The 21,912-nt window shown below is 40.2% G+C and overlaps 1 protein-coding gene across 1 annotated transcript in view; it reads left to right on the forward strand.

Moving 5' to 3' along the window:
• Positions 1–21,679, forward strand: part of SIM1 (SIM bHLH transcription factor 1) — a 63,299-nt gene extending 41,620 nt beyond the window's left edge. The window contains exons 10-11 of the mRNA XM_032407413.1: positions 18,254–18,656; positions 20,949–21,679. Of these exons, the coding sequence (XP_032263304.1) occupies positions 18,254–18,656; positions 20,949–21,679 (1,134 nt within the window). The remainder of the gene's footprint in view (positions 1–18,253; positions 18,657–20,948) is intronic.
• The last annotated feature ends 233 nt before the right edge of the window (positions 21,680–21,912 follow it).

Consider the following 21,912-nt stretch of genomic DNA (forward strand, 5'->3'; position numbering starts at 1 on the left):
CACCCAGGTGCCCCTAGATGACTCATTTTTTTAAAAATGTTGTAATTGTCATTAGACTGCTCTTTGTGCATGTGGTCATACACAAAGGAGGAGGAGTTCCCTAGTTTATTTTATTTTTTAAAAGATTTTATTTATTTGAGAGAGAGAGAGAGAGGGAGGGAGAGCACATGCAGGAGCAGAGGCGAGAGGCAGAGGGAGAGGGAGAAGCAGGCTCCCCGCTGAGCAGGGAGCCCAAGGAGGGGCTCAATCCCAGGACCCTGGGATCATGACCTGAGCTGAAGGCAGATGCTTAACCAACTGAGCCACTCAGGCGCCCCACATGTTCCCTAGTTTAAAAAAAATACAGAAGATTGTCTACCTTGGACTGGCTGTTTCTGCCTTTGGTAACTCCTATATATAAATTCTCCAACCTACCAATGTTGACCCATAGGTAGGGACATCTCTATGCACCTATTTAGCAGGAAGAAGTTACAGAAGATAAGACCTTCCATCCTCAACAACTTTAATGATTTAAGGGTCAAAATTGTTCAGGGGGGAATGATGTGGAGAACAAAGGCAAGAAAAGAAATGTAGATAAAATTAAATTTCCTTATAACCTGCCGCCCATCGACAAATACTCGAGGCTGGTAGAGTAGACATTCCTCTAGGAAACTCCCATCTTAATGTTAATACTTTGCTAGAGGGAAAAACAACCTTCCTTGACAATAGCAAGGCCTCCAGGATCCCTCGCATCTTCTTTAGCATATGAAAGTTCTTTTGGAAACTTCCCTTTTTCTTTACCTTCCTCAACTCCAAAGTATATAATCAATTCCTCCTCACAACTCCAGTGCTGCCCTTTCTGCCCATGGGTCCTGTCCCCCGTGCTATAATAAAAACACCTTTTGCACCAGGAAAAAATAATAATACAGAAGAGTGGAAGGTAGAAAAAACACCTCTATTCCCTTATTTTCCCTCTCTAAAATTGAGCTTTCTTCTAGAAATATTCTAGGATGTATAAAAATCATGCACATGCAAACACGTATGTCCATATAAGATTTCTCTTGATGTTTGTGTGTTCATTTTTGTGCTTAGTACTTACATATATGTAGTCCTTAAAATTTTGGCTATATGTCTCATTTGAAATCACACAGTCATGAATTAAGTTTACTTAATGTTTATGTGCCTAGTAAAGGTTATTCTTTAATTGTGTTTACTTTAGACAATCATGGTGCTAGGTCAATCATTGACTGAGTTCCTACTATATGGGCTACTAATATGTAGAGATCAGAAATGGAACATACTGCCTTTGCTTTCAAGGAGCTACACCTATAGACAGATGAGGGAACAGGCATTTGTCGTGAATTGTCATGGGGTGAGCAGAAGGCCCTCTGGGGGCAAGCACATTGGCAAAGCATGAAATCCAGGGCAAACTCATCACTGTATCTTCTGGAAGAAAGCAATTTGGTAGCATCATCTTGGATTCCAAATCCTTAGAAGTGTTAAAGAAAAAAAATTAGCTACTCAGAAGTCTCATTTGTTTCAAATTGTCCTTGTATTATGAAGGGATACTTAACCTTTAATTTTCATGCATCATTGCTATTATGTGTCTTTGACTCAGTAGATGCTAGCTGAGCACCTCCATTGGAAAGATGCTGGCCATTGTGGTGAATGAGGGTAGGGGTTGGGTGGAAGGTGCTAGAATATAAAAAAGTGGTATAAGAAATGTCCTTAAGTTTTACGGCACAGCTGAAATGATAATTTACACATTAGAATCAGTAGTGTATAGGAAAGAGATGGTGTACACAAAGGGCTTTATGAGTGGTGTCAGTTGCAGGGACAGTGGCCTGGATGACTGGAGGAGGCATTGTGCCCGACCTGGCTTTGAGAGTAGGATTCAGGCACACAGGCATAAGGGAAAGGAGAGGACACTTCAGGAAGACCAAGATTATGAAGAAATGCAGGGATGCATTGTTACTGGAACTGGAGTGAAGTGGGGGAGAGTTTGTCCCTGTGGATGAGGACTAGGGATGATATGTTGGGAAGCATTGATTGGTACCAAATATCTGCCAGGCCAAGGAATTTAGAGTTTGTTTTGTGAAGAGCCAGTAAAGGCTTTTGAACAGGGAATGAAAACATAAGGTGGTTGAAGCAAGGCAGACTCCTCATGTGAATAGTCCCGGCGTGCATCTGTGAAGGTCTGAACTAAAGTTCTCTCTGGAAGTAGAAGGCCTTATAGAGGAAAAATGGATGAAATCCTTTTTGTCCTTGGCTGCTTGCACCAATTCTCCTTACAGAGTAATTTGATCACTTAAAGATTTATCTTGAAATTATACTTTAAAGCTTATTTTTTGTAGTTAATGACAAACTCATACTGAATTTTCCTTCATAGGTTAATAGATCCATAATAAATGCATTTTTGGTTCCTAAATGATCAAGCTTTTGCATTTAATTTTAAATACTTCTGCCCCTTTTCTCAAAAATAAAAAGAAAATCTTGTCTGTTATTTCCATGGTTACATGCTTTTAGCGTGCAAATTCTTCTCATTAGAATTTTCAAGAGGCAGTTTCCAGAGCAAAGCTGAACTCACAGGGTACTGTCTTGCTCCTCTTATTAGTTATGCAAATGGAGATTTAATGATTCTATCAATGTTATTTATTAGGCTCCTTGCTCTATGATGTGTTGGGCATATCTAGAAATTTCTCAAAGATGTCTGCTGAATGGCAAATAGTAACGCTGCTTTTTGGAATTATTTAGGCGCCCTTCTTTGAACATGTGAGACATGCACAAATTGTAATTTGCTGTCACACCCAGTTTGCAGTAATAGATGAACCTTCAGGTCCCCTCCTGATATGAGATGCTCTTGGGAATGATTTTAGACTTGATTATATTATAGCCACTTAATGAATGACTCAATCACCTTTGTACCTCTATGTATTACTCAGGACAAGAAAGGTCAAAACAGAATTGTTTTTGAATGGTTTTGGAAAAATTGTCGTAGGCACTATTATAGTTGATTTCCAAAGACTCTGCACAGAGCTACTGCGCTTTTCTGTACAGCGGCAAAACTGTTAAGGCCTGGGGATACATTATGACAGTTGTATTTTATTGTTATTGGGTTTATAGTCATGAAAATAGCAACTTGTTTTTATAGTTCTGTTGAATCAGAAATGTTGAGTTTGTAGAATTTATTTTTCACATCTTATCTATTATCGATTGTGACAATATTTTTCACCTGTTTTTATGGAAGGAGTCATGGCTACTTTAATATAGTTGGATGTTATCTTGCTATGGTTTAATCATGTCAATCATGAATAAATTGCCTTCCTATCCCATAGCCCCCCCATTCCACCTTCTGATTCCTGTTTCCTTTTAAACTTCTCATTATGGCATGTTTATAATTGTTATGTTTATTATAGACAGTGCATGCCCTCTTGTTTTATTGCATCATCCTGCCCTCCTCTTGCTTTTTCCCTAGTCAGTAATAACCAATACACCATATAATTCTGTAATAACAGCGCATGCATAAGACTGTGTGTGCTTCTGAAATCTGAAAGTATTTAATCACTCGCTACAGATACACTATAACACTTGTAGGTTTTACTACACAGCCGTTACCTTAAATAATCCCACAGAACCCTCTGAATTTTCACTGCCAGCAATCTGGCTTCCTTTTGGTGAAGGTAAAAACTCTGTTTCTGCAAAGGTTCTTTCTGACCTCAAAAATACACCAGTGACTGCTACGCTAAGAGCCTAACTTTTTAAGTTCCAGAGAAAAGAAGGACCAAGGATTTCTCAAATATAGTACTTCTATGACTACCAGGAGAGACATCCCCTCATTTCATGTTTTATATGTAGCATGAAAACATGTAATCCTTGATCATTAACCACAAGAAAAGTTTTTGATGCATCTTTCAAATAAATGAAGTTATCTTTTCAGAAATTTTATAGGCTTGTTTATATTTTCTGGTCATGTATAAATTTGAGATTAGTGTCCCTCTCCTACAGAAATATCGGGAGATTATTAGAGTGGTCCTTTGTGGTTTTTTAAAAACATCTTCATAGATGAAACTCTGAGTATTATTTTATTTTATTTTATTTTTTATTTTTTATTGTTATGTTAATCACCATACATTACATCATTAGTTTTTGATGTAGTGTTCCATGATTCATTGTTTGTGCATAACACCCAGTGCTCCATGCAGAGCGTGCCCTCTTTAATACCCATCACCAGGCTAACCCATCCCCCCACCCCCTTCCCCTCTAGAACCCTCATTTGTTTTTCAGAGTCCATCGTCTCTCATGGTTCGTCTCCCCCTCCGATTTCCCCCCCTTCATTCTTCCCCTCCTGCTATCTTCTTCTTCTTTTTTTTTTTCTTAACATATATTGCATTATTTGTTTCAGAGGTACAGATCTGTGATTCAACAGTCTTGCACAATTCATAGCACTCACCATAGCACATACCCTCCCCAGTGTCTATCACCCAGCCACCCCATCCCTCCCACCCCACCCCTCTGAGCATTATTTTAGAAAAGATTCTGCTCAATAAGATGAGACCTCTGTGTTATGGGTTTGTTCTTTGTTTTTTGCTAACTGTTATATTTAGTTAAATAACTAGTATGTACACTAAAATGCTAAAGGTAGGTCCTTAAGGAACCGTGTGCATGGTCTTGTTGGGGAGGCAAGGCAACATTTTAGAGAAGAATTATAAGATGTGGTCATTCGTGGGACCTCAAGACCACAGCTTCTGCCTTTTTATTCTCTTGGCACATGGTTGAGGCAGGGGCACAGTGGTGTCCAGGATTAATGGATGGATGAGCCCATGAAGGGGGTAGGGGAGATAGAGAAAGAAATAGGGCAGTGATGAGATGTATTAAGTTCTGGAGATACAGTCTTTGCCCCAGAGGGTTTACAGATTCATTGGGGGAGATAAAAAAGTAATGGTAATTTTTTTTAAAGAAACAAAACAGATGAACATAGGGGAAGGGAAGGAAAAATAAAATAAGATGAAAAGGGAGAGGGAGGCAAACCATAAGAGATGCTGAGCTCTAGGAAACAAACTGACGGTTGCTGGAGGGGAGGTGGGGGGAGGGATGGGATAACTGGGGGATGGGCATTAAGGAGGGCACTTGATGGAATGAGCACTGGGTGTTATATGCAACTGATGAATCACTAAATTCTGGAAGTAATAATATGCTATGTGTTAACTACAATGAATTTAAATAAAGAATTTAAAAAAAATAAAAAATGTTAAAAAGGATTTAAAAAAACTGTAAAAAGATCATTGAAACCCAGTGTAGTGGACGTGTGATAAAGGCCTGTGGTGCAGGTATGGTGGCATGGGCTGGGGGCTGAGCTGCCCGTCTAGCAGTGGGCTGGAGGTCGGAGTTGGGGGCTGACAGTGAGAGAACCAATGGCCTCGAGGCCTAGAGACCTCACATGTCATGGGGAGTTATCAGCAAGTGCAAATTTATCCCTGTTTGCAAGGTTTGCAGTGGGACTATGAAATGACAGTCAATAAAGCCCTTTAGTTTGTGGGTGCTCCCTCAAGGACCAGACTCCATGCTTGCTCTAGCAGCTGTGCTTTTTTAGCTTCCCACCCACTTACCCTTCTCCCATTGCCTGTGTCCTAGAAGTTCTCTCACTCTGGAGGATTGCAATGGTATCTTAATTTTGCCCCCACTCTGGGACATTTTCCTCTACAGTTTGCCCTATTTCCCAGATGGACCTTAAAAGACCACCAACCATGTCAGTGCGTGGAGAACTGCCATGGCCCTAGCTGTTACTCAAGGTCATCTATAATTGGGTCCTTAATTGCCTGAACCCCGTGATGCAGCCAGATCAGTCTGCTCACTATTTGCTGAATCCCTTGTCCTTCCCTGCCTCCATGCTTGTGCTTGTGCATTTATTTCTGCCTGCATTGCTTCTATTTTTAAAAATTCTGCCTATCTTCCAAGGCCTAGATTGAATGCTACATTTTTCATGAAATATAACTGGATTATATTTCCCCTTGGTTCTCTATTTAGAATAATCTACCTTCTACTGCCTTCTAGTTATGTTGTGTCTCCTCTCTTGGATTATAATCTCTTTGAAAGTAGTAACCGTGTCTATTTCATATCCACCCCAACCCCACCCCAGCATCTAGTATGGTGTCTTCCACATATTTACTCACTAAATGTAAGGGAATGAATGAATGAATGAATGAATGAATGATTACATTAAAGTGTGAGAATACTTTGTTCGTTGCCTTTAGAGATATAAAAACTCCAGGGAAGGAAAACATTCTGCTACTAAGGAATTTATATAACCTATGTAAAGAGGCAAAAAGTACACACCAAAAACAGCCTGGGAATGGTTTCACAGGTGCAAAATCCTGCAGCACAAATCAAACACCTAGGTGCTGAGGAGGAATTAGATGTGGTAGTGTAAATTAGATGTGTTGTAAGGGTGTAACTTTGAATAAGCATTCTCTGTCTCTTACTCTAGGGGCAGAGAACCATCCACATCTCAAGTGGGCTTTCTATTCTCCATGTCCCCACTGCATCTTGAATGCAACAATGGAGATGTGACAGCTGATATTTGTGCACGCGCATGTGTGTGTATATGTGTGTGTGTGAGTGTTTTGATTACAAAATAATTGCATTGACATTTGAGTGTCTGTGCATGAAATGCCATTTTGGCATGTCTTCCATCTCAGAGACCTGTCTTTGTTTACAGATTCAACCCTAGTTCTAGGGCTCAGTTCCATGATCCGTAGATACTTTCTAGATCACTCCTTTATTCTTTTAATAATCTATATGCACTTTTTGTATTATACCTTTGGTAATATTATGCTCTATGTGGGATAGATTTCTTCTATAAGAAAGGGAAAATTCTCTTAAAACACTTTTTTTGTTTGCTGGTTTGGTTTGGTTTTTGATCCTTTGAACACAAAGGGCCTTGTGAGGGTCATGTTGCTTCATGTTTCTTGGCCCTTGGCCCTTCTTCTACCTTATTCCTACTGTCTTTGTCTGGTTCCAGGCTCTCTGGAGTAGGACATCACATTTAGACTACCTCCTGTGCGTCCTTACTATTCTTTCAGTCTCTAATCATTCCTGCCAGAGCAAATCATTTTTGGCATATACCCACCTCATTACCCTCTGCCCCTGGCCCTACTTAAAAACCTACAAGTGGTGCCTGGTGGCTCAGTCGGTTAAGGATCTGCCTTCGGCTCAGGTCATGATCCCCGGGTCCTGGGGTCCAGTCCCACATTGGGCTCCCTGCTCAGGGAGCACCTTCCTACCACTCCCCTCCCCACCACTCGTGCTCTCTCTCTCTCTCTCTCAAATAAATAAATAAAATCTTAAAAAGAAAAAAAACCTACAGAGGCTCCTTGTTGGTTATAGTATGAGGTCTAGTCTCTAAATGTGGCCCAGGCTACATCTCCACCTCTGTCTGCCTTACCTGCACGGGCTCCAGCTTCCCCTACATCAACTCTCCACTCTAGCTGGAGTCCACTGTATGGACACCTTGCCTGTGGGGCCTCTCAAATCCCAGCTACCCACAAAAGCCCAGCTGCAGACTGCCTCTCATCCCCATAGATTCCTGATTATAAGGCATAATTCATGTTACACACATCTGTGCCAAAACATAGGATGGTGTGAATCTGGGGGAGAGTTAGTGTCAAACATCAAGTGGAAAGCCTCTGCTTTTGGCTTAGTGGAAGTGATAGCAATTCTGGAATTAGCAATTCTGCTCCCCAGCTGAACAGAAAGAGGGGAATGGCTGAATCTACCATCAAAATGTATCCAGGGGAATTTATTTTGACAAAAAATTTGTTTAGGGGCGCCTGGGTGGCTCAGTCGTTAAGTGTGGGGTCCTGGGATTGAGCCCCGCATCGGGCTCCCTGCTCTGCAGGAAGCCTGCTTCTCCCTCTCCCACTCCCCTTGCTTGTGTTCCCTCTCTGTGTCTCTCTCTGTCAAATAAATAAAATCATTAAAAAAAACCACAAAAACCTCTTTAAAAAAAATTTGTTTAAATAAAAATTATTAAAACTAAATAGTGAAATTAAAGACAGCAGTGCCTTATTTGACAGTTCATGGTGGGATTTGACCCACTCATAATGGGAACCTTCTAGAGTTAAGAAAGTTAGATTTGGATATCTTTAAGAAATCTAGATTTAACTCTTCCTTCTTTCATAACTTTTAGGAAACTCCTGTTGCATATTATACTGCATCGAATTGCTATGATTTTCTGGAAGAGTCAAGGTTCTGATTTATATTGTTTAACAGTTTGTGCTATTTTAATTTTCCTCATTATTTTACTGTGTTTGACTTAGCAGAAGAAAAGCTAGAACCATTTTTCCTTTTACAGATACCACTTTGAAACTGATTAACTTGGTAGAGGGCCTTTGAGCTCCAATTTCTTTTCACAAAATTACAAAGCTGATAGATCTTCTCTTTTACCAGGCAGAAAGCAGGTAATACAACTGCCAGTCTGTTGGCCCAGTTCTAGGACACTGCCAAGAGTAGCGTGGGCAGCCAGTCCTTTGTCCAGACCCAGAACAAACCAGTAGAAGACCCAAAAACACTGCACGAAGGGGTTGGAGCAGGTAACACCACCTGTACCCATCTAATTCATGCCCATCTAAGCTGCCACTTCCATGGGAAAAGTCAGAGGCTGAGTTAGAGCATTGATGAAAGAATGGAAGTGGTTCTGGCTCATGCCCGAAGCCCATCACGGAAGAACATCACCATTAAAACTAATGTTACTGGTCCTAGAAATCCAGGATTTACCCCATGGAATAGAGCTATTTCTGCATTGTCTATGCAAGTTGGGATATTCTTGATCATTTACAGCTGCATATGCCATGACATAAGGGGCTTAATTAAATGCTGCTTCTATGTTCATTACCTGTTTTAAAATCTTTGGTGCAATGAAAATGCCTGCAAGCCTTTAGGACTTTACCTTTGGATTTACAAAAGGATGTGAATTGTGGATTTCATGGTTTGGGAACAGCTCTCTCCATATGGAACGCTATAAGAGATTCCTTACAGAATTACATTGCAGGAAACCTAGCCTCGGGTCCGGAGTGCAGATTCCCTTCCAGCTGCATATCACTCTGACAGCTAATGAGATGTCAACTATGGTTACTTTTCTGTGAGAAAAAATGAGTGAACCAGATCCCAGGAGCATTTCTTTAACCGGGGGTGGGGGGGTGGGGGGGGGTGGATTAAGAGAAGGCCTATGATGTTTCAAACCATACTTGAGGCACATTAAAAAACTTCCCATGTTTCTACTTCATGAAATGTATCGGGGAACTTACAGGTATGAAAGATTTCTCACCAGAATATTCTTTGAGCTAAAAATAACTAAAATGTGGATTAAAGCTAAAAGCAATGTCACAGTAAATAATAGTTGTAAGCGGAGCAAATCATAAAAATAATGGGAGAAAATCTTGTGAACACATTTTTAAGCAGTGATTATGAGAAGTTGACAATTAATACCATTTTCTAAGTGAAAGAAGAAATGGCCAAAATATTTAAAATTGCAAATAGTAGAATTTTGAGTCTGTATTTGCTTTCTAATTGTTTATGGTATAAATGGAAATATTTATTGCTCGGTTCTTTTGGTAAAACCATCCTTGACTCTGGGATGTGACTCAATTGATTTTTTTTTTTTCTTTTAAAATGCATTCTCTAATTTTTCTTGAGGAAGTTTTTTTTTTTTAACTTAACTCTTTAAGACCTATATGTAATTTAACTGGATTTCATAGAAAAACTCTTGAGGATTCTTTTCCAATGCTAAATATTTTGCTACTTGTGTATAAATTATACTTAGCCTCTCTTAATGTGTAGCCTGTACAGAATTACTCTTGCTGTTCATTAATAAGACAATAAGTTAGAAATAAGTGGTGCAAGAAATCTCTACCTACTACTAGCAGGAATTCAGGAATGTAGAAAGTAATGTCTACTTGATATCCTCTTTGCCGTTTCAGTTAGCTATGACTTCTAGGTAGTACAATTTTTTAAGTTAGAAATGGACTCTTATTTCACTGCTGTTCTCTTACATTATCCCAGGCACGTGTTTTCACTCAGCTTCTCAGATTAGCACAAAATAACCTGCATAATTGTTTTTTAAAAATGCATTCGATTTTGATGTTAGTTTTTCTCTTCCCCTTCTGTTTATCCTTGAGAAAACCCCCGGCAATCTCCAATTTGTGTAAGCCAAAGTCATACTGAATAGTAAACACAACTCCTGTCTGAGGGAAGCAGCCCCAGCAGTGGGGGTTATTTTAATGGACATGCTGCATTACTTTAATCTAACCCTTTTACCATCTGTTCTTCCCAGAACAGTGAATGAAAAAAAAAGAACGTATTTTATGTTTCAGGGTTACATTAGTAAAAAGTAAGATAAAAGTGATTTAAAAGCATGCATATGTTCTTAGTACAATGTAGTCTGCATCTGTGATGTTTTTTCTCATGGTTCAGACACAAATCAAGAGGAAAGCTGCTCATGCCTGATAGAGTGAAAGTTTTTCATGGAAAACAGGACTTTACCATAAGAGGGTCTCTCTCTATATTTTACAGCTAAAAATGATAAAAACCTCAATGAGCTGCCAGAATAAAAATAGATAACTGTAACATCTATTGTTGGAACATCTGGCATTTTTCCTGAGTTGGGTTATTGCTGCCACATCCAGATGAATGCAGAGCACCTGTCTGGAACATACTGTGGAGGCAGGAATGAACCTCCTGACTGTTACTGAAGGAAGACTATCTGTGGGTGTAATTGTGGTGGAAGAACTTTCCTGGGTTGGGAGAATACCACCCAAAGGCGTGTGGAGATAGTTTACTGTAGCGTAGGGCTTAGAGAAAGCGTCCTTTGTGAAAACACGCTTGGGGACCTGGCATCCATTACTGCTTAGAGAGTAGGACACTGTTGTCCTCGGTATCTAAATACACACATCTAGATGAGTCTGGGGAACCGGAAGGAGCAAGGGCTCTGGAATTGAATCTCTCCTCTTAAACTCCAGTCATGTGAACTTGGGCAAATTTTTTGTTTGTTTTTTGAGCTTCATTTGCTGCATCTGTAAAGGGATTAATAATACTTTTAAGATGTTAGCATTTAATAAGATAATGTCTGTGGGATCTCAGCATAGTGACTAGCACATAGCAAGTATTTGGTAATGGTAGCTATTGTTATGGGTATTAGTTAGCATATGCCAATCATATAGTCAATTGCCTCTTAATCAGTCATAAACTCCTGTTTACCTTCCCAAGCAACTACAGTGTTTAGAGAGAGAGAGAAAAATGGCTCCCTTCTTTGAACTCCTAAACTATATTGGTTTTCTCTCTATTCAGGCCAATGCCGTTTTCTTACTTGTATTAAAGTTATGTTCTGTGCACTGTTTATGTTCTGTTCACTAGTGTGAAGGTGGAGCTGCATTTCTCATATCACCAGGCATACTGCTCTGCAAATAGTAGGCACTCAATAAATATTAGACTGAATCACAGGATGAATTATTGCAAAAAGTTCCCATTGGATGCATATTAAGCCCCAGCTGATGGTTTAAACCTGTAACCAGATGAGATATCGGTCTCTTCTGGAAGGGATGATTCTTTCGTGAACTGAATCCCAAAGGGAAGCTGGGGTACGTGGATGTCATTGACATCCATTTCTGGCAGTCATCCAAGCTCTTTGCCTGCCAGCTTTAGCCCAACTTTGGTGGGTGGCATTTGGTTTCATATTTCGTGAGAACAAGGGCATCTTTCATCTGACCTACTTTTTAATTTGCCAACATGAATGCCTTTTTTGAAAATTAAATTTTATTTTTTTATTTTTTATTTATTTATTTTTTAAAGATTTTATTTATTTATTTGACAGAGAGAGAGAGCACAAGCCGGGGGAGCAGCAGGCAGAGGGAGAAGGAGAAGCAGACTCTCCGCTGAGCAGGGAGCCCGATGTGGGGCTCGATCCCAGGACCCTGGGATCATGACCCGAGCCGAAGGCAGATGCTTAATGACTGAGCCACCCAGGCGCCCCTGTGGTCTTTTTTTTAAGTTGACTTTACTTATTTTATACTGAGAGTGGTTTCTTAGTCTCCTTGCATTTTCTCTAGTTTTTTTTTTTTTTGTACATAAGTGGTATTGATGTGTTCTTTGATGCATAGACAGAAAGACATAAAAAAAGAATGGTTTTAAGCAAGAGAGTGGCATGATTAGATAATAGTGCCAGAAAGATCTGCGAGGTGGCTAGGTTCTGGGAATACCCAGTGTTAGGGCAGTTTGGGGGTTCCTGGGATTCATTTGGTTTTCCTCTGACAGAAAGTAGAGTGGTGGTTTCCAGGGGCTAGAGGGAGGGGAGAATGAGGAGTTATTGTTTGATGGGTATAGAGTTTCAGTTTTGCAGGACACAGTGTTCTGGAGGTGGATGGTGCTGATGGTTGCACAGGAATGCGAATGTGCTGTCACTGAAATGTACGCTTAAAAATGGGTAAGAACGAAAATTTTATGTGCATTTTACCACAGTTAAAAATAACTTAAAAAAAAAAAAAGAGCACAATAACAAAGAGGACCAGATGGGCACCTGGGTGGCTCAGTCTGTTAAGCATCCAACTCTTGGTTTTGGCGCAGGTCATGATCGTGGGATCAAGCCCTGAGCTCAGCTCTGAGTCTGCCTGAGATTCTCTCTCTCCCTCTCCCTCTGCCTTTCCTGCTCATGCTTTCTATCTCTCTCTCAAATAAATAAATAAATCTTAGAAAAAAAGAGGACCAGGAAGCGGAAAAAAAGATACTGTTCTAGACATTCATGTGTAGGTTTTTGTATGAATATAATTTTCCTTTATCTGGAAAAATGTCCAGGATTGCATATGGTAGTTGCATGTTTAGTTTTTTTTTTTTTTTAGAAGCTGCCAGACTGTTTTCCAAGGCAGCTGTACCATTTAACATTCCCACCAGCAATGTATGGATGATCCAGTTTTCCTGCATCTTTGTCAGCACTTGTTGTTGTCACTATTTTTAATTTTAGCCAGTCTAATAGGTATATGATGATATTTCATTGCGGTTTTAATTTGCGTCTCCCTAATTGCTAATGATGTTGAACATCTTTTCATGTGATTGTCATCTGTATATCTATTTGGTGAAATGTCTCTTCACGCCTTTTGCCCCTTTTTTTTAATTGAGTTTCGAGAGTTCTTTATATATTCTAGATTCTAGTCCTTTTGTTGGATATGCGGTTTTGAAATGTTTTCTCCTGATCTATAGCTTGTCTTTTCATCCTCTTAACAATCTTTAACAAAGCAAAAGTTTTCAATTTTGATCAAGTCCAATTTATCAAAAAATGTTTAATGCATTGTGTTTTGGTATCAAGTCTAAAAAATCTTTACCTAGTCCCAGATTTTAAAGATTTTCTTTTTTTTATTTTCTAAAAGTTTTACAATTTTATATTTATATTTTTAATTTAAGTCTTTTATATATTTATATTTTATATTTAAGTCTGTGATCCATTTGAGTTAATTTTTGTATAAGGTATGAGACCTGGGTTGAGGTTCATTTTATTTTTGCCTGTAGATGTCCAATTATTTCAGCAACCATTTATTGAGAAGTCTGTCTTTCCTTTCTTGAATCGTTTTTGCACCTTTGTAAAAAATCAGCTGGGCATATTTGTATGGGTTCCTTTATGGGTTCTGTATTCTGTTTTGTTGATCTATACATGTATTTCTCCATCAATACCACACAGTTATGAGGGTAAGTCTTGAAGTTGGGTAGACGGATTCTCTCTCTCACTATATTCTTCTTTTTCAAATTGTTCTAAAAATTCTAGTTCCTTTACCTTCTACATAAACACTATGCATATATTGAAACTTTTCTATCTTCTTTCAACCACTTTGACCTTTTAATTTTTTCTATCCAATTTTTTTTTTAAGATTTTATTTATTTATTTGACAGAGAGAGACACAGTGAAAGAGGGAACACAAGCAAGGGGAGTGGGAGAGGGAGAAGCAGGCTTCCCGCGGAGCAGGGAGCCCGATGCGGGGCTCGATCCCAGGACCCTGAGATCATGACCCGAGCCTAAGGCAGACGCTTAATGACTGAGCCACCCAGGCACCCCTCTCTATCCAATTTTTGTATCCTTACATGTTTTCCAGCTTATCTTCAATTTCCCTCATTAAATGTTCATTCAAATCTGTACCCTTTTCACAACTTGTAACTTATTCTTCACTTATTCAATTTCTGTGAGTTTGGTCAGTTTTCACTGCATTTTTTCCTGTTTTGTTGTTGTTGGGTGGGGTTTTTGGGTCCATTTCTTAGTTTTAAAATTTCTGGTTCTGAGTGTGTGCACCCAGGTATGTCGTGTGTGCTTGTTGAAGGTACTTATTTTAGGTTGGTGTGTTGTCTTACAACTTTCCTTTGTGAAGTAGTTGGTTATTTGATGAGAATTTTTATCAGCTGAGATGATCGTATTTCCATTTCATTTTTTTTTCCTATAGGAGTTTTATAGCGAGTTTAATTTTTTCCCCTATTCCTTAGCATTTCATGGGTTGGGTTACTATTTAAAGAGCACCCTATCTTGTCAGTTTTGTGAAATACGGTTGTGTAAATGGATGACAATGGTGGTAGAAAGGGGGTAGAGAGGAAAGAAGGGGTTCACCTGTCTTTTGTTTTTCTTTCCTGTCTTCTGGATCCTTAATTTCCCCCTTTTCCTCCTTTCCTTTCATGCTCTCTCTTCTATGGACACAACCCATTCTTGATTTACATTTTTCTCTTATGAAAATGACTCTTGTCCCAGGCTGCTACCTTAGATTTTGCTTGATTTTAAGCCTTTTCCTTGTGGCCAGTGTCGTGAACTACCAGACACTGACTTCTGTTCTTATTTTGGCACTTACTTGTGGTGTATTTTTTCTTTCTGTGGACAATTTTGTCTGTTTTGCCTTTGTCCTAAACTTTTCTCTCTCTCTCTCTCAGACTTCTCTCTCTCTCTCCTCTCTGTCTCTGTCTCTCTCTTGGAGTCTCTTATACCTGCCCTTACCCTACCCTCTGGACCCACAGGTTCATAGTGTTTGCTGTTTGACTTTTTATTTTTATTTTTCATAAATTGAAATTTAGCATACTCTCTACCTCCCAGTAATGCCGATAGCATGGGTCATGGGTGATTCCATTTGTGCTCTTTGTTCTAGGGTTAGGATTTGTGAAGAGGTACAGATTCAAATGGCTGCTATTATCCTGCCAGAAGCCTCTAGAATATAATAATTTATTGACCAAAAGACATCATGTAGTCCCTATAAAACTTGTGCCGTAAGGGGACACTTGGGGAAAAATTTACGTAATAGTAAAATAAAACTTACATAACAACTTTCTTTTTATAACCATGACAATGAACATTCTTGGACTTGGATTATAGTTCTAAATAATTTACCTCCTTTAAATCAATGAAATATAAAGGCAGGCATAGGAATCCTATGTTTCAACACTAGAAATGATACCAAATAATGATTCTATCGTATAGAATTTTAAAGCTGAAAGAAAAGTTAGAGAGCATCTAATCTAATCCAATGTATCATTCTATAGGTGAGGCTAAGAAAGGTAAAGTAATTTGCCCAAGGTTACCCTGAGAGTTACTAGAAGGGGTGGACCTGGAATCAGGTTCTCTTGGCTTCCTGTCCCTATTTCCTCTTCTGTTAAATGGCCCCCATTCTGGTTTGGCCTTTGGTAGGTTAAGTATCATCACGACCCTTTTCCTGTTGGTACAAAAGAAATTAAATCACTTGCCCAAGATTGTTTATGTAGTAAGCAGCAAAGGTAGGTGTGAGGAAGACCAGGAGCCTTCTTATGCAGCAGTCACTGATTGTATGGCACGGTCTGCATGTATCGGCTGCCCGCCTTCCCTTCTGCTCTCTCTCTTGCCTCTAAGACTTGATGAACACCTGAAATTTTTCAGATCAATGTATGGATCTATAGGGTTCTCAACAGAGTTTACATCCAGTGCAATTCATTTTAAAGAGGTGAATGTGGCTCAGAGAATTGATGGTACACACAGGTGCAAGTTTACAGGTCTTGAAAAACAAAGGTTTGCATCTAGGCTTTTCCTCTGTACCAATCTTCTTGGTCTAACTCAACCACCCAACTTCCGCCTGCTTTAAGGGCAGTGTGCTTGCTGTTATAGTTTCCTGACTATTGACAAGAGGCTTATCCATCAAATTCTTCTTTGGGTGTTCTTGAAACGTGTACCTCATGTCTGCCAGGGTTGCCTTGTGTTGAATTTTCTTTGTGAGCCAAGGACAGAATGTTCTTCTCTGCTGCGCCAATAGCACTTTCCCATACACACTCAGGGAAAGCTTTTTCACTCTCAACAGGCTCAAAAGTCTTGACTGGAGTACTTCAGAAATAGGCCTGGTTTATACTTTTATCAAAACAAGCAGAGCCTGGGCAATTCCTGGCTTGGAAGAGCACTGATGATCTGAAATTCTCCTAGGCAGGTGCACAAATGGTGTTACCAAAGGGCAAGTGTATAGCACTCTGATCCCCCCTCGATAAGGAAGGGGGTGCCAACGTTCACTTGGTGAAAGTGAAGGTGGTGTCTTATAAAATGAGAGGCTGGTGTTCACGGGGAGAAAAGGCCGATGGCATGTGGAGGTGTGATGTAGGGAAATGGCACTCGGGATACGTTATGGTGCTCATCTTACAGTTCTGCAGGGAGAGAATTTGCATTTACTATTTTTTTTTTTTTTTTTTTGGTGGAATATACTGATAGTCCATATGTACATTTGGAAAATAATTAAAGTAATAATGAGATATGGTAACAGAAAGATCTCGAGCTCGGAATTCATGTAGAACTCCTTCCTGAACATGCTATGTTATTGGCATACTTTGGAGTTCCCCCAGAGGAACCTCTGCACCTCATCTCTCTGGCTCTAAGAGCCCCTAGGCAGAGCTGCCTGAATTTCTCCTGGGCCTCCCACACACCACCAGCACCATCCCTCTTTCTTCTGAGATAAGAAAGAAAATGTAATGGACTCATATTTTGGTTCCAGAGACTGTATTTTGGTCCCTGCCGCTTTTCTGGAAATGTCTCTAACACTGGATCCTTTTTTTCTCTCTCCGCTCTTCCTTGACAGTGTTTTCTCTCGAGTGTAAAATCAAGGTTGGAGTGCGGGCTTTGAGCCAGATAGACTGTGGGGTGGCCATACCATCTTATTAAAACTCTCAGTGATGCAGTTTCCCCATCTGTAAAATGGAGATATGTTACAGTCCAGGGGGTTGTGAGGATTCAGTGATGTAATATATGTACCATGGTTAGCAACTGCCAGACACAATGTAAGTTCTCAGTAAATGGCGTCTGTGATTATCATAGCAGGTAATCTCTGTATGGTACCTAGACTTGTGTTTGGCCTTAGTTAGCTAACCAAAAACTGGTAGAAATTATATTACTAATTTGAGTGGCTCGTGAGGAACTTCAAACTGAGCATACCTCCTAGGGAGGTCTGCTAAACCTTTTGCGTTTTCTTTCAACACCAGATCAAATAACTCTGGCAACAGGTGAGCAGCGTGATTCCAGCAAGGCACATTGTTGCCTGCAGCTGTTTTGTCCTATGAGCCTGTGCATACTTGGAAGTTTTACTTTGGGAAGCAAGAAACGCCTCCTAGTGAATAGGTTCAGCCTATATGGGCAAGTCTTTTTAACCATTGTATTGCCATTGAATTAGTTAAACCTTTATTAACATGGCCCTCAGAGAGTTACCAGTCTAGTATAAAGAGTGAAGATGCAGCACTTTGGGCCTTAAACCTAATTTTTGTCTTGTTTTTAAATTGAGAAAAAGAAATCTGAACAGCAAATTGGAATAAAATACAGAGCTTTCTTGGACTCTCCTTTTGGCAATACCCTGTGGGTAGTGATGGAGGACTTGGGTTTGAATCCTGCCTCTGCCGCCTGCTCACCTGTGGCCTTGAGCAGATGATTTTCTCTCTTGGGCCTTAGTTTCTCTCTTCATGCAATGGGTTACTAATCTCTTCATTAAAGGGTTGATAGAGGAACTACGTGAGGTCACTCACCTGAGGCGCTTCTGCAGCCTGCTATTTAGTTCCTCCATCTCTGGTATCATGTTTACCTCCTTTCAGCAGCCAAAAGGATTTTCTTTTGAGGCACCACGACTGATTAAGTGGTTCCAAGTCAGGGGTGCCCAGCGTGGTGCTAGAGTTTATAGAGCTTATTTTAGTGCCTTAAAGCTCACGTGACCGTCGTGGTGCTTTTTTTTTTTTTTTTTTTTTTAATGTACTTTTCTCACTCTCTTGGTTTCAGTATTCGGGATTCCACACGGAAAGATCTGAATCTGATCACGACAGCCAGTGGGGTGGAAGTCCCCTGACCGACACAGCCTCTCCGCAGCTCCTGGACCCCGCGGAGAGACCCGGCTCCCAGCATGACGCGTCGTGCGCCTATAGACAGTTCTCTGACCGCAGCTCTCTGTGCTACGGCTTTGCGCTGGACCATTCCAGGCTGGTGGAGGAGAGGCACTTCCACACCCAGGCCTGCGAGGGCGGCCGGTGTGAGGCAGGCAGGTACTTCCTGGGAACGCCGCAGGCCGGGAGGGAGCCCTGGTGGGGCTCTCGCGCAGCCTTACCCCTGACCAAGTCTTCCCCAGAAAGCAGAGAAGCCTATGAAAACAGCATGCCTCACATCGCTTCCGTCCACAGGATCCACGGTAAGGGCAGTTGAAATGAGTCCCGAGCTGGCAGCATTGGGCCCCTGGGTAGGTCTCTAAGAGTCTAGGTTTGACACTGGAGGGACCGAGCCAGTGGTTTTCTCCTTCCAACTGACAAATCAGGAACTCACACCAGTGGGATTTTACAAACCACATCCACTCTTTTTTTTTTTTTTTTATTAAAGATTTTATTTATTTATTTGAGAGAGAGAGAATGAGAGAGAGAGCACATGAGAGGGGGGAGGGTCAGAGGGAGAAGCAGACTCCCTGCCGAGCAGGGAGCCTGATGCGGTACTCGATCCAGGGACTCCAGGATCATGACCTGAGCTGAAGGCAGTCGCTTAACCAACTGAGCCACCCAGGCGCCCGACATCCACTCTTTTTAAGTGTATTAATTTTGCTCATGCTTGCTACATGCATTTATTTTTGACATGTGAGTAAAAATGATTCCCATTGTAAACATCATAAAAAGTATAGAAATTAAGTCAAAGTCAATTGTTGAGTAAGTCTATTGAACTTGTAATATGTATGCATTTAAATTTCTTGTGCATGATTTTCTTCTGTATTCTGATGGTTCAAAAGTGGACCTCTGTAGTTTTGGGGCTCATTTAGTAATGCTTCTCAATGAGGGCCCCACTGACCTGTTGGGGAGTCCAGGCTTTGCTTTATGGTCTATCACTCACTTCATAGGTGGTTTAACCCTCCTGGTCCTCTGGGCATTAAATACTGGTAACCACCCCCTTCCCCCATTATTATGACAACCCACAAAGTCTTCTGTGGGTGAAAGATGGAGTGATATATAGAACCCATGGAAATTTTCACCTTGGGATTATTATACAGTTCTATGACCACATAGAAACGGGCACTGTGGTTGAAGCCTTTAGTCCAGTAATGCTCTTATTTGTTCATTTCAAAGTAAACTGGTGAAGGAGAGCCCGTTCTATCCATTCCAGGCTTGGGTCCGGGCAGGTCTCTGACACCCTCCCTGTTTCATTAAAAGTCAGTGACATTAAGATTGATCGAACAGGGTGATATTACTCTTCTTGCTGGATCTTTAGGGTGGGAAAGGGGCTAGACAATGTTGTACTCATCCATGGTCTCTGTCAGATACCACCCAGGCACTAATGGCCTTCCACGAAGGATTTTAATTTGTTTCTGTTTTTGCTTTTTATTTTTCTACTTTTGCTTTGAGTTTCTTCAGTATGGTAGACTGGTAATGGAAACCCAGGGCAAAGGGCAATTGCTTGCCAAAGAATGGAGTGAAGCGAAAATCCTGGCTTAACCTACACGGTTTGGAAGAAAATATTAGAAATAAAATAAGAAGAAAGAGGAAAAGGAAAGCAATGAATAGTGTGATCCAGGGCTTCTCTTCTGCATTAAGCAGTTTACAGCTTTCATATGTCCCTTCCTGCTTTTCCTTTCCCTTTTTATATTGACTTCACACTGCTTTAAGAATAATGTAGCTTATGGAATATATTTTGGATGCATTGTTCCTCTGTATTAAATCTCTCTCCTTGGTTCAGAACAGATTGTTATTAACATTTTAAGTATTTATTTATTCTTCACCTTCAGAAACTAAGATACCAGAATTACCATATGAGTATATGTAAAACTGAGATTTATATCTCTAGATTTGAGGAGACAGTATTTATATTTTTGATTGTGACAAGATATATATATATATCCATGCATACATATACATATATATGTATTTATGAATATATATATGTTGAACCCTCAAATAGTTTTAAAACTAACTCTAGAGCTTTATTGTAATTCTACTTATGATACACTTAATAATTTTAACATTTTAGATGATTTATTTGGAATTGGGAAAGTAGTCCAGTCTCCATCATTGTCTTCCTCAAACCCAGTGGAAAGCATTTTCAAAGCATCAGTTTAATGTAACATTTCTCTAGAAAGTATCATAAACCAAATGCTATGCATTTTTCTTTTATGATTATTTACAGTCAGACAGGTCCAACTATATGCATACACGGAGAAGTATAAACACTCTACCATTTTGTTAATTGGCATCCAGGACCCACGGGCAAGGTTTACCTTCTAAAAAACTTGTGATAAACTTCATCTGCACTTAAAAGCCACTGAAAACGAGGAATGCCAGTACGATACATTGACGCTTTGTCATGTGAGCCTGTGTCTGTTTTAAATATTGGTGCATACATTTAAAAATGAAAGATAAATGTTTCTTTTAATAGGAAAAAGAAACACACTTACAGTTTTGGGGATGAATTTTGAGACCACTTACTTTTTACTTTTTCTAATTTCTAGGGCGAGGTCATTGGGATGAAGATAGTGTGGTCAGTTCTCCAGACCCTGGGTCTGCCAGCGAATCAGGTGACCGATACCGCACTGAGCAGTATCAAAGTAGCCCACACGAGCCTAGCAAAATTGAAACTCTGATAAGAGCCACCCAGCAAATGATTAAAGAAGAAGAGAACAGATTGCAGCTAAGGAAAGCCCCCCCAGACCAACTGGCTTCCATTAATGGAGCTGGGAAAAAACACTCCCTCTGTTTTGCAAACTACCAACAGCCCCCGCCAACAGGGGATGTCTGCCACAGCTCGGCTCTTGCCAACTCTTCACCATGTGACCACATCCAGCAGAGAGAGGGAAAGATGCTGAGCCCCCACGAAAATGACTATGACAACAGTCCCACTGCACTGTCTCGAATAAGTAGTCCCAATTCGGATCGCATTTCAAAATCCAGTTTGATCCTAGCTAAAGACTATCTACATTCGGATATGTCTCCACATCAGACAGCGGGAGACCATCCTGCCGTCTCTCCAAACTGCTTTGGTTCTCACCGGCAGTATTTTGATAAGCATGCTTACACATTAACTGGATATGCCCTGGAGCACTTATATGACAGTGAAACCATTAGAAACTATTCCTTGGGCTGTAATGGCTCACACTTTGATGTAACTTCCCATCTAAGGATGCAGCCAGACCCGGCACAAGGACACAAGGGAACATCTGTTATAATAACCAATGGAAGCTGATGTTTTTCTAAAATATTTTGTTCTTTAAGGATCTCTGAAACATATTTATAGTTTAATGCCCCATTACCAGCATTTACTATGCCACAGATGGTTAGAGAGGATAATTTAAGTTACTGGATATTTGACATGTGTTCCTGCAAAATCAAAGAGCACTAGCATTCAGGGTTACACACAGACAATGGAGTTAAAATGAATACATAAATTGCCCATCTAATTATATGGAACCAGAATAG

Source organism: Phoca vitulina, unplaced genomic scaffold (genome assembly GCF_004348235.1).
Source record: "Phoca vitulina isolate PV1807 unplaced genomic scaffold, GSC_HSeal_1.0 scaffold9, whole genome shotgun sequence".
NCBI lineage: Eukaryota > Metazoa > Chordata > Mammalia > Carnivora > Phocidae > Phoca > Phoca vitulina.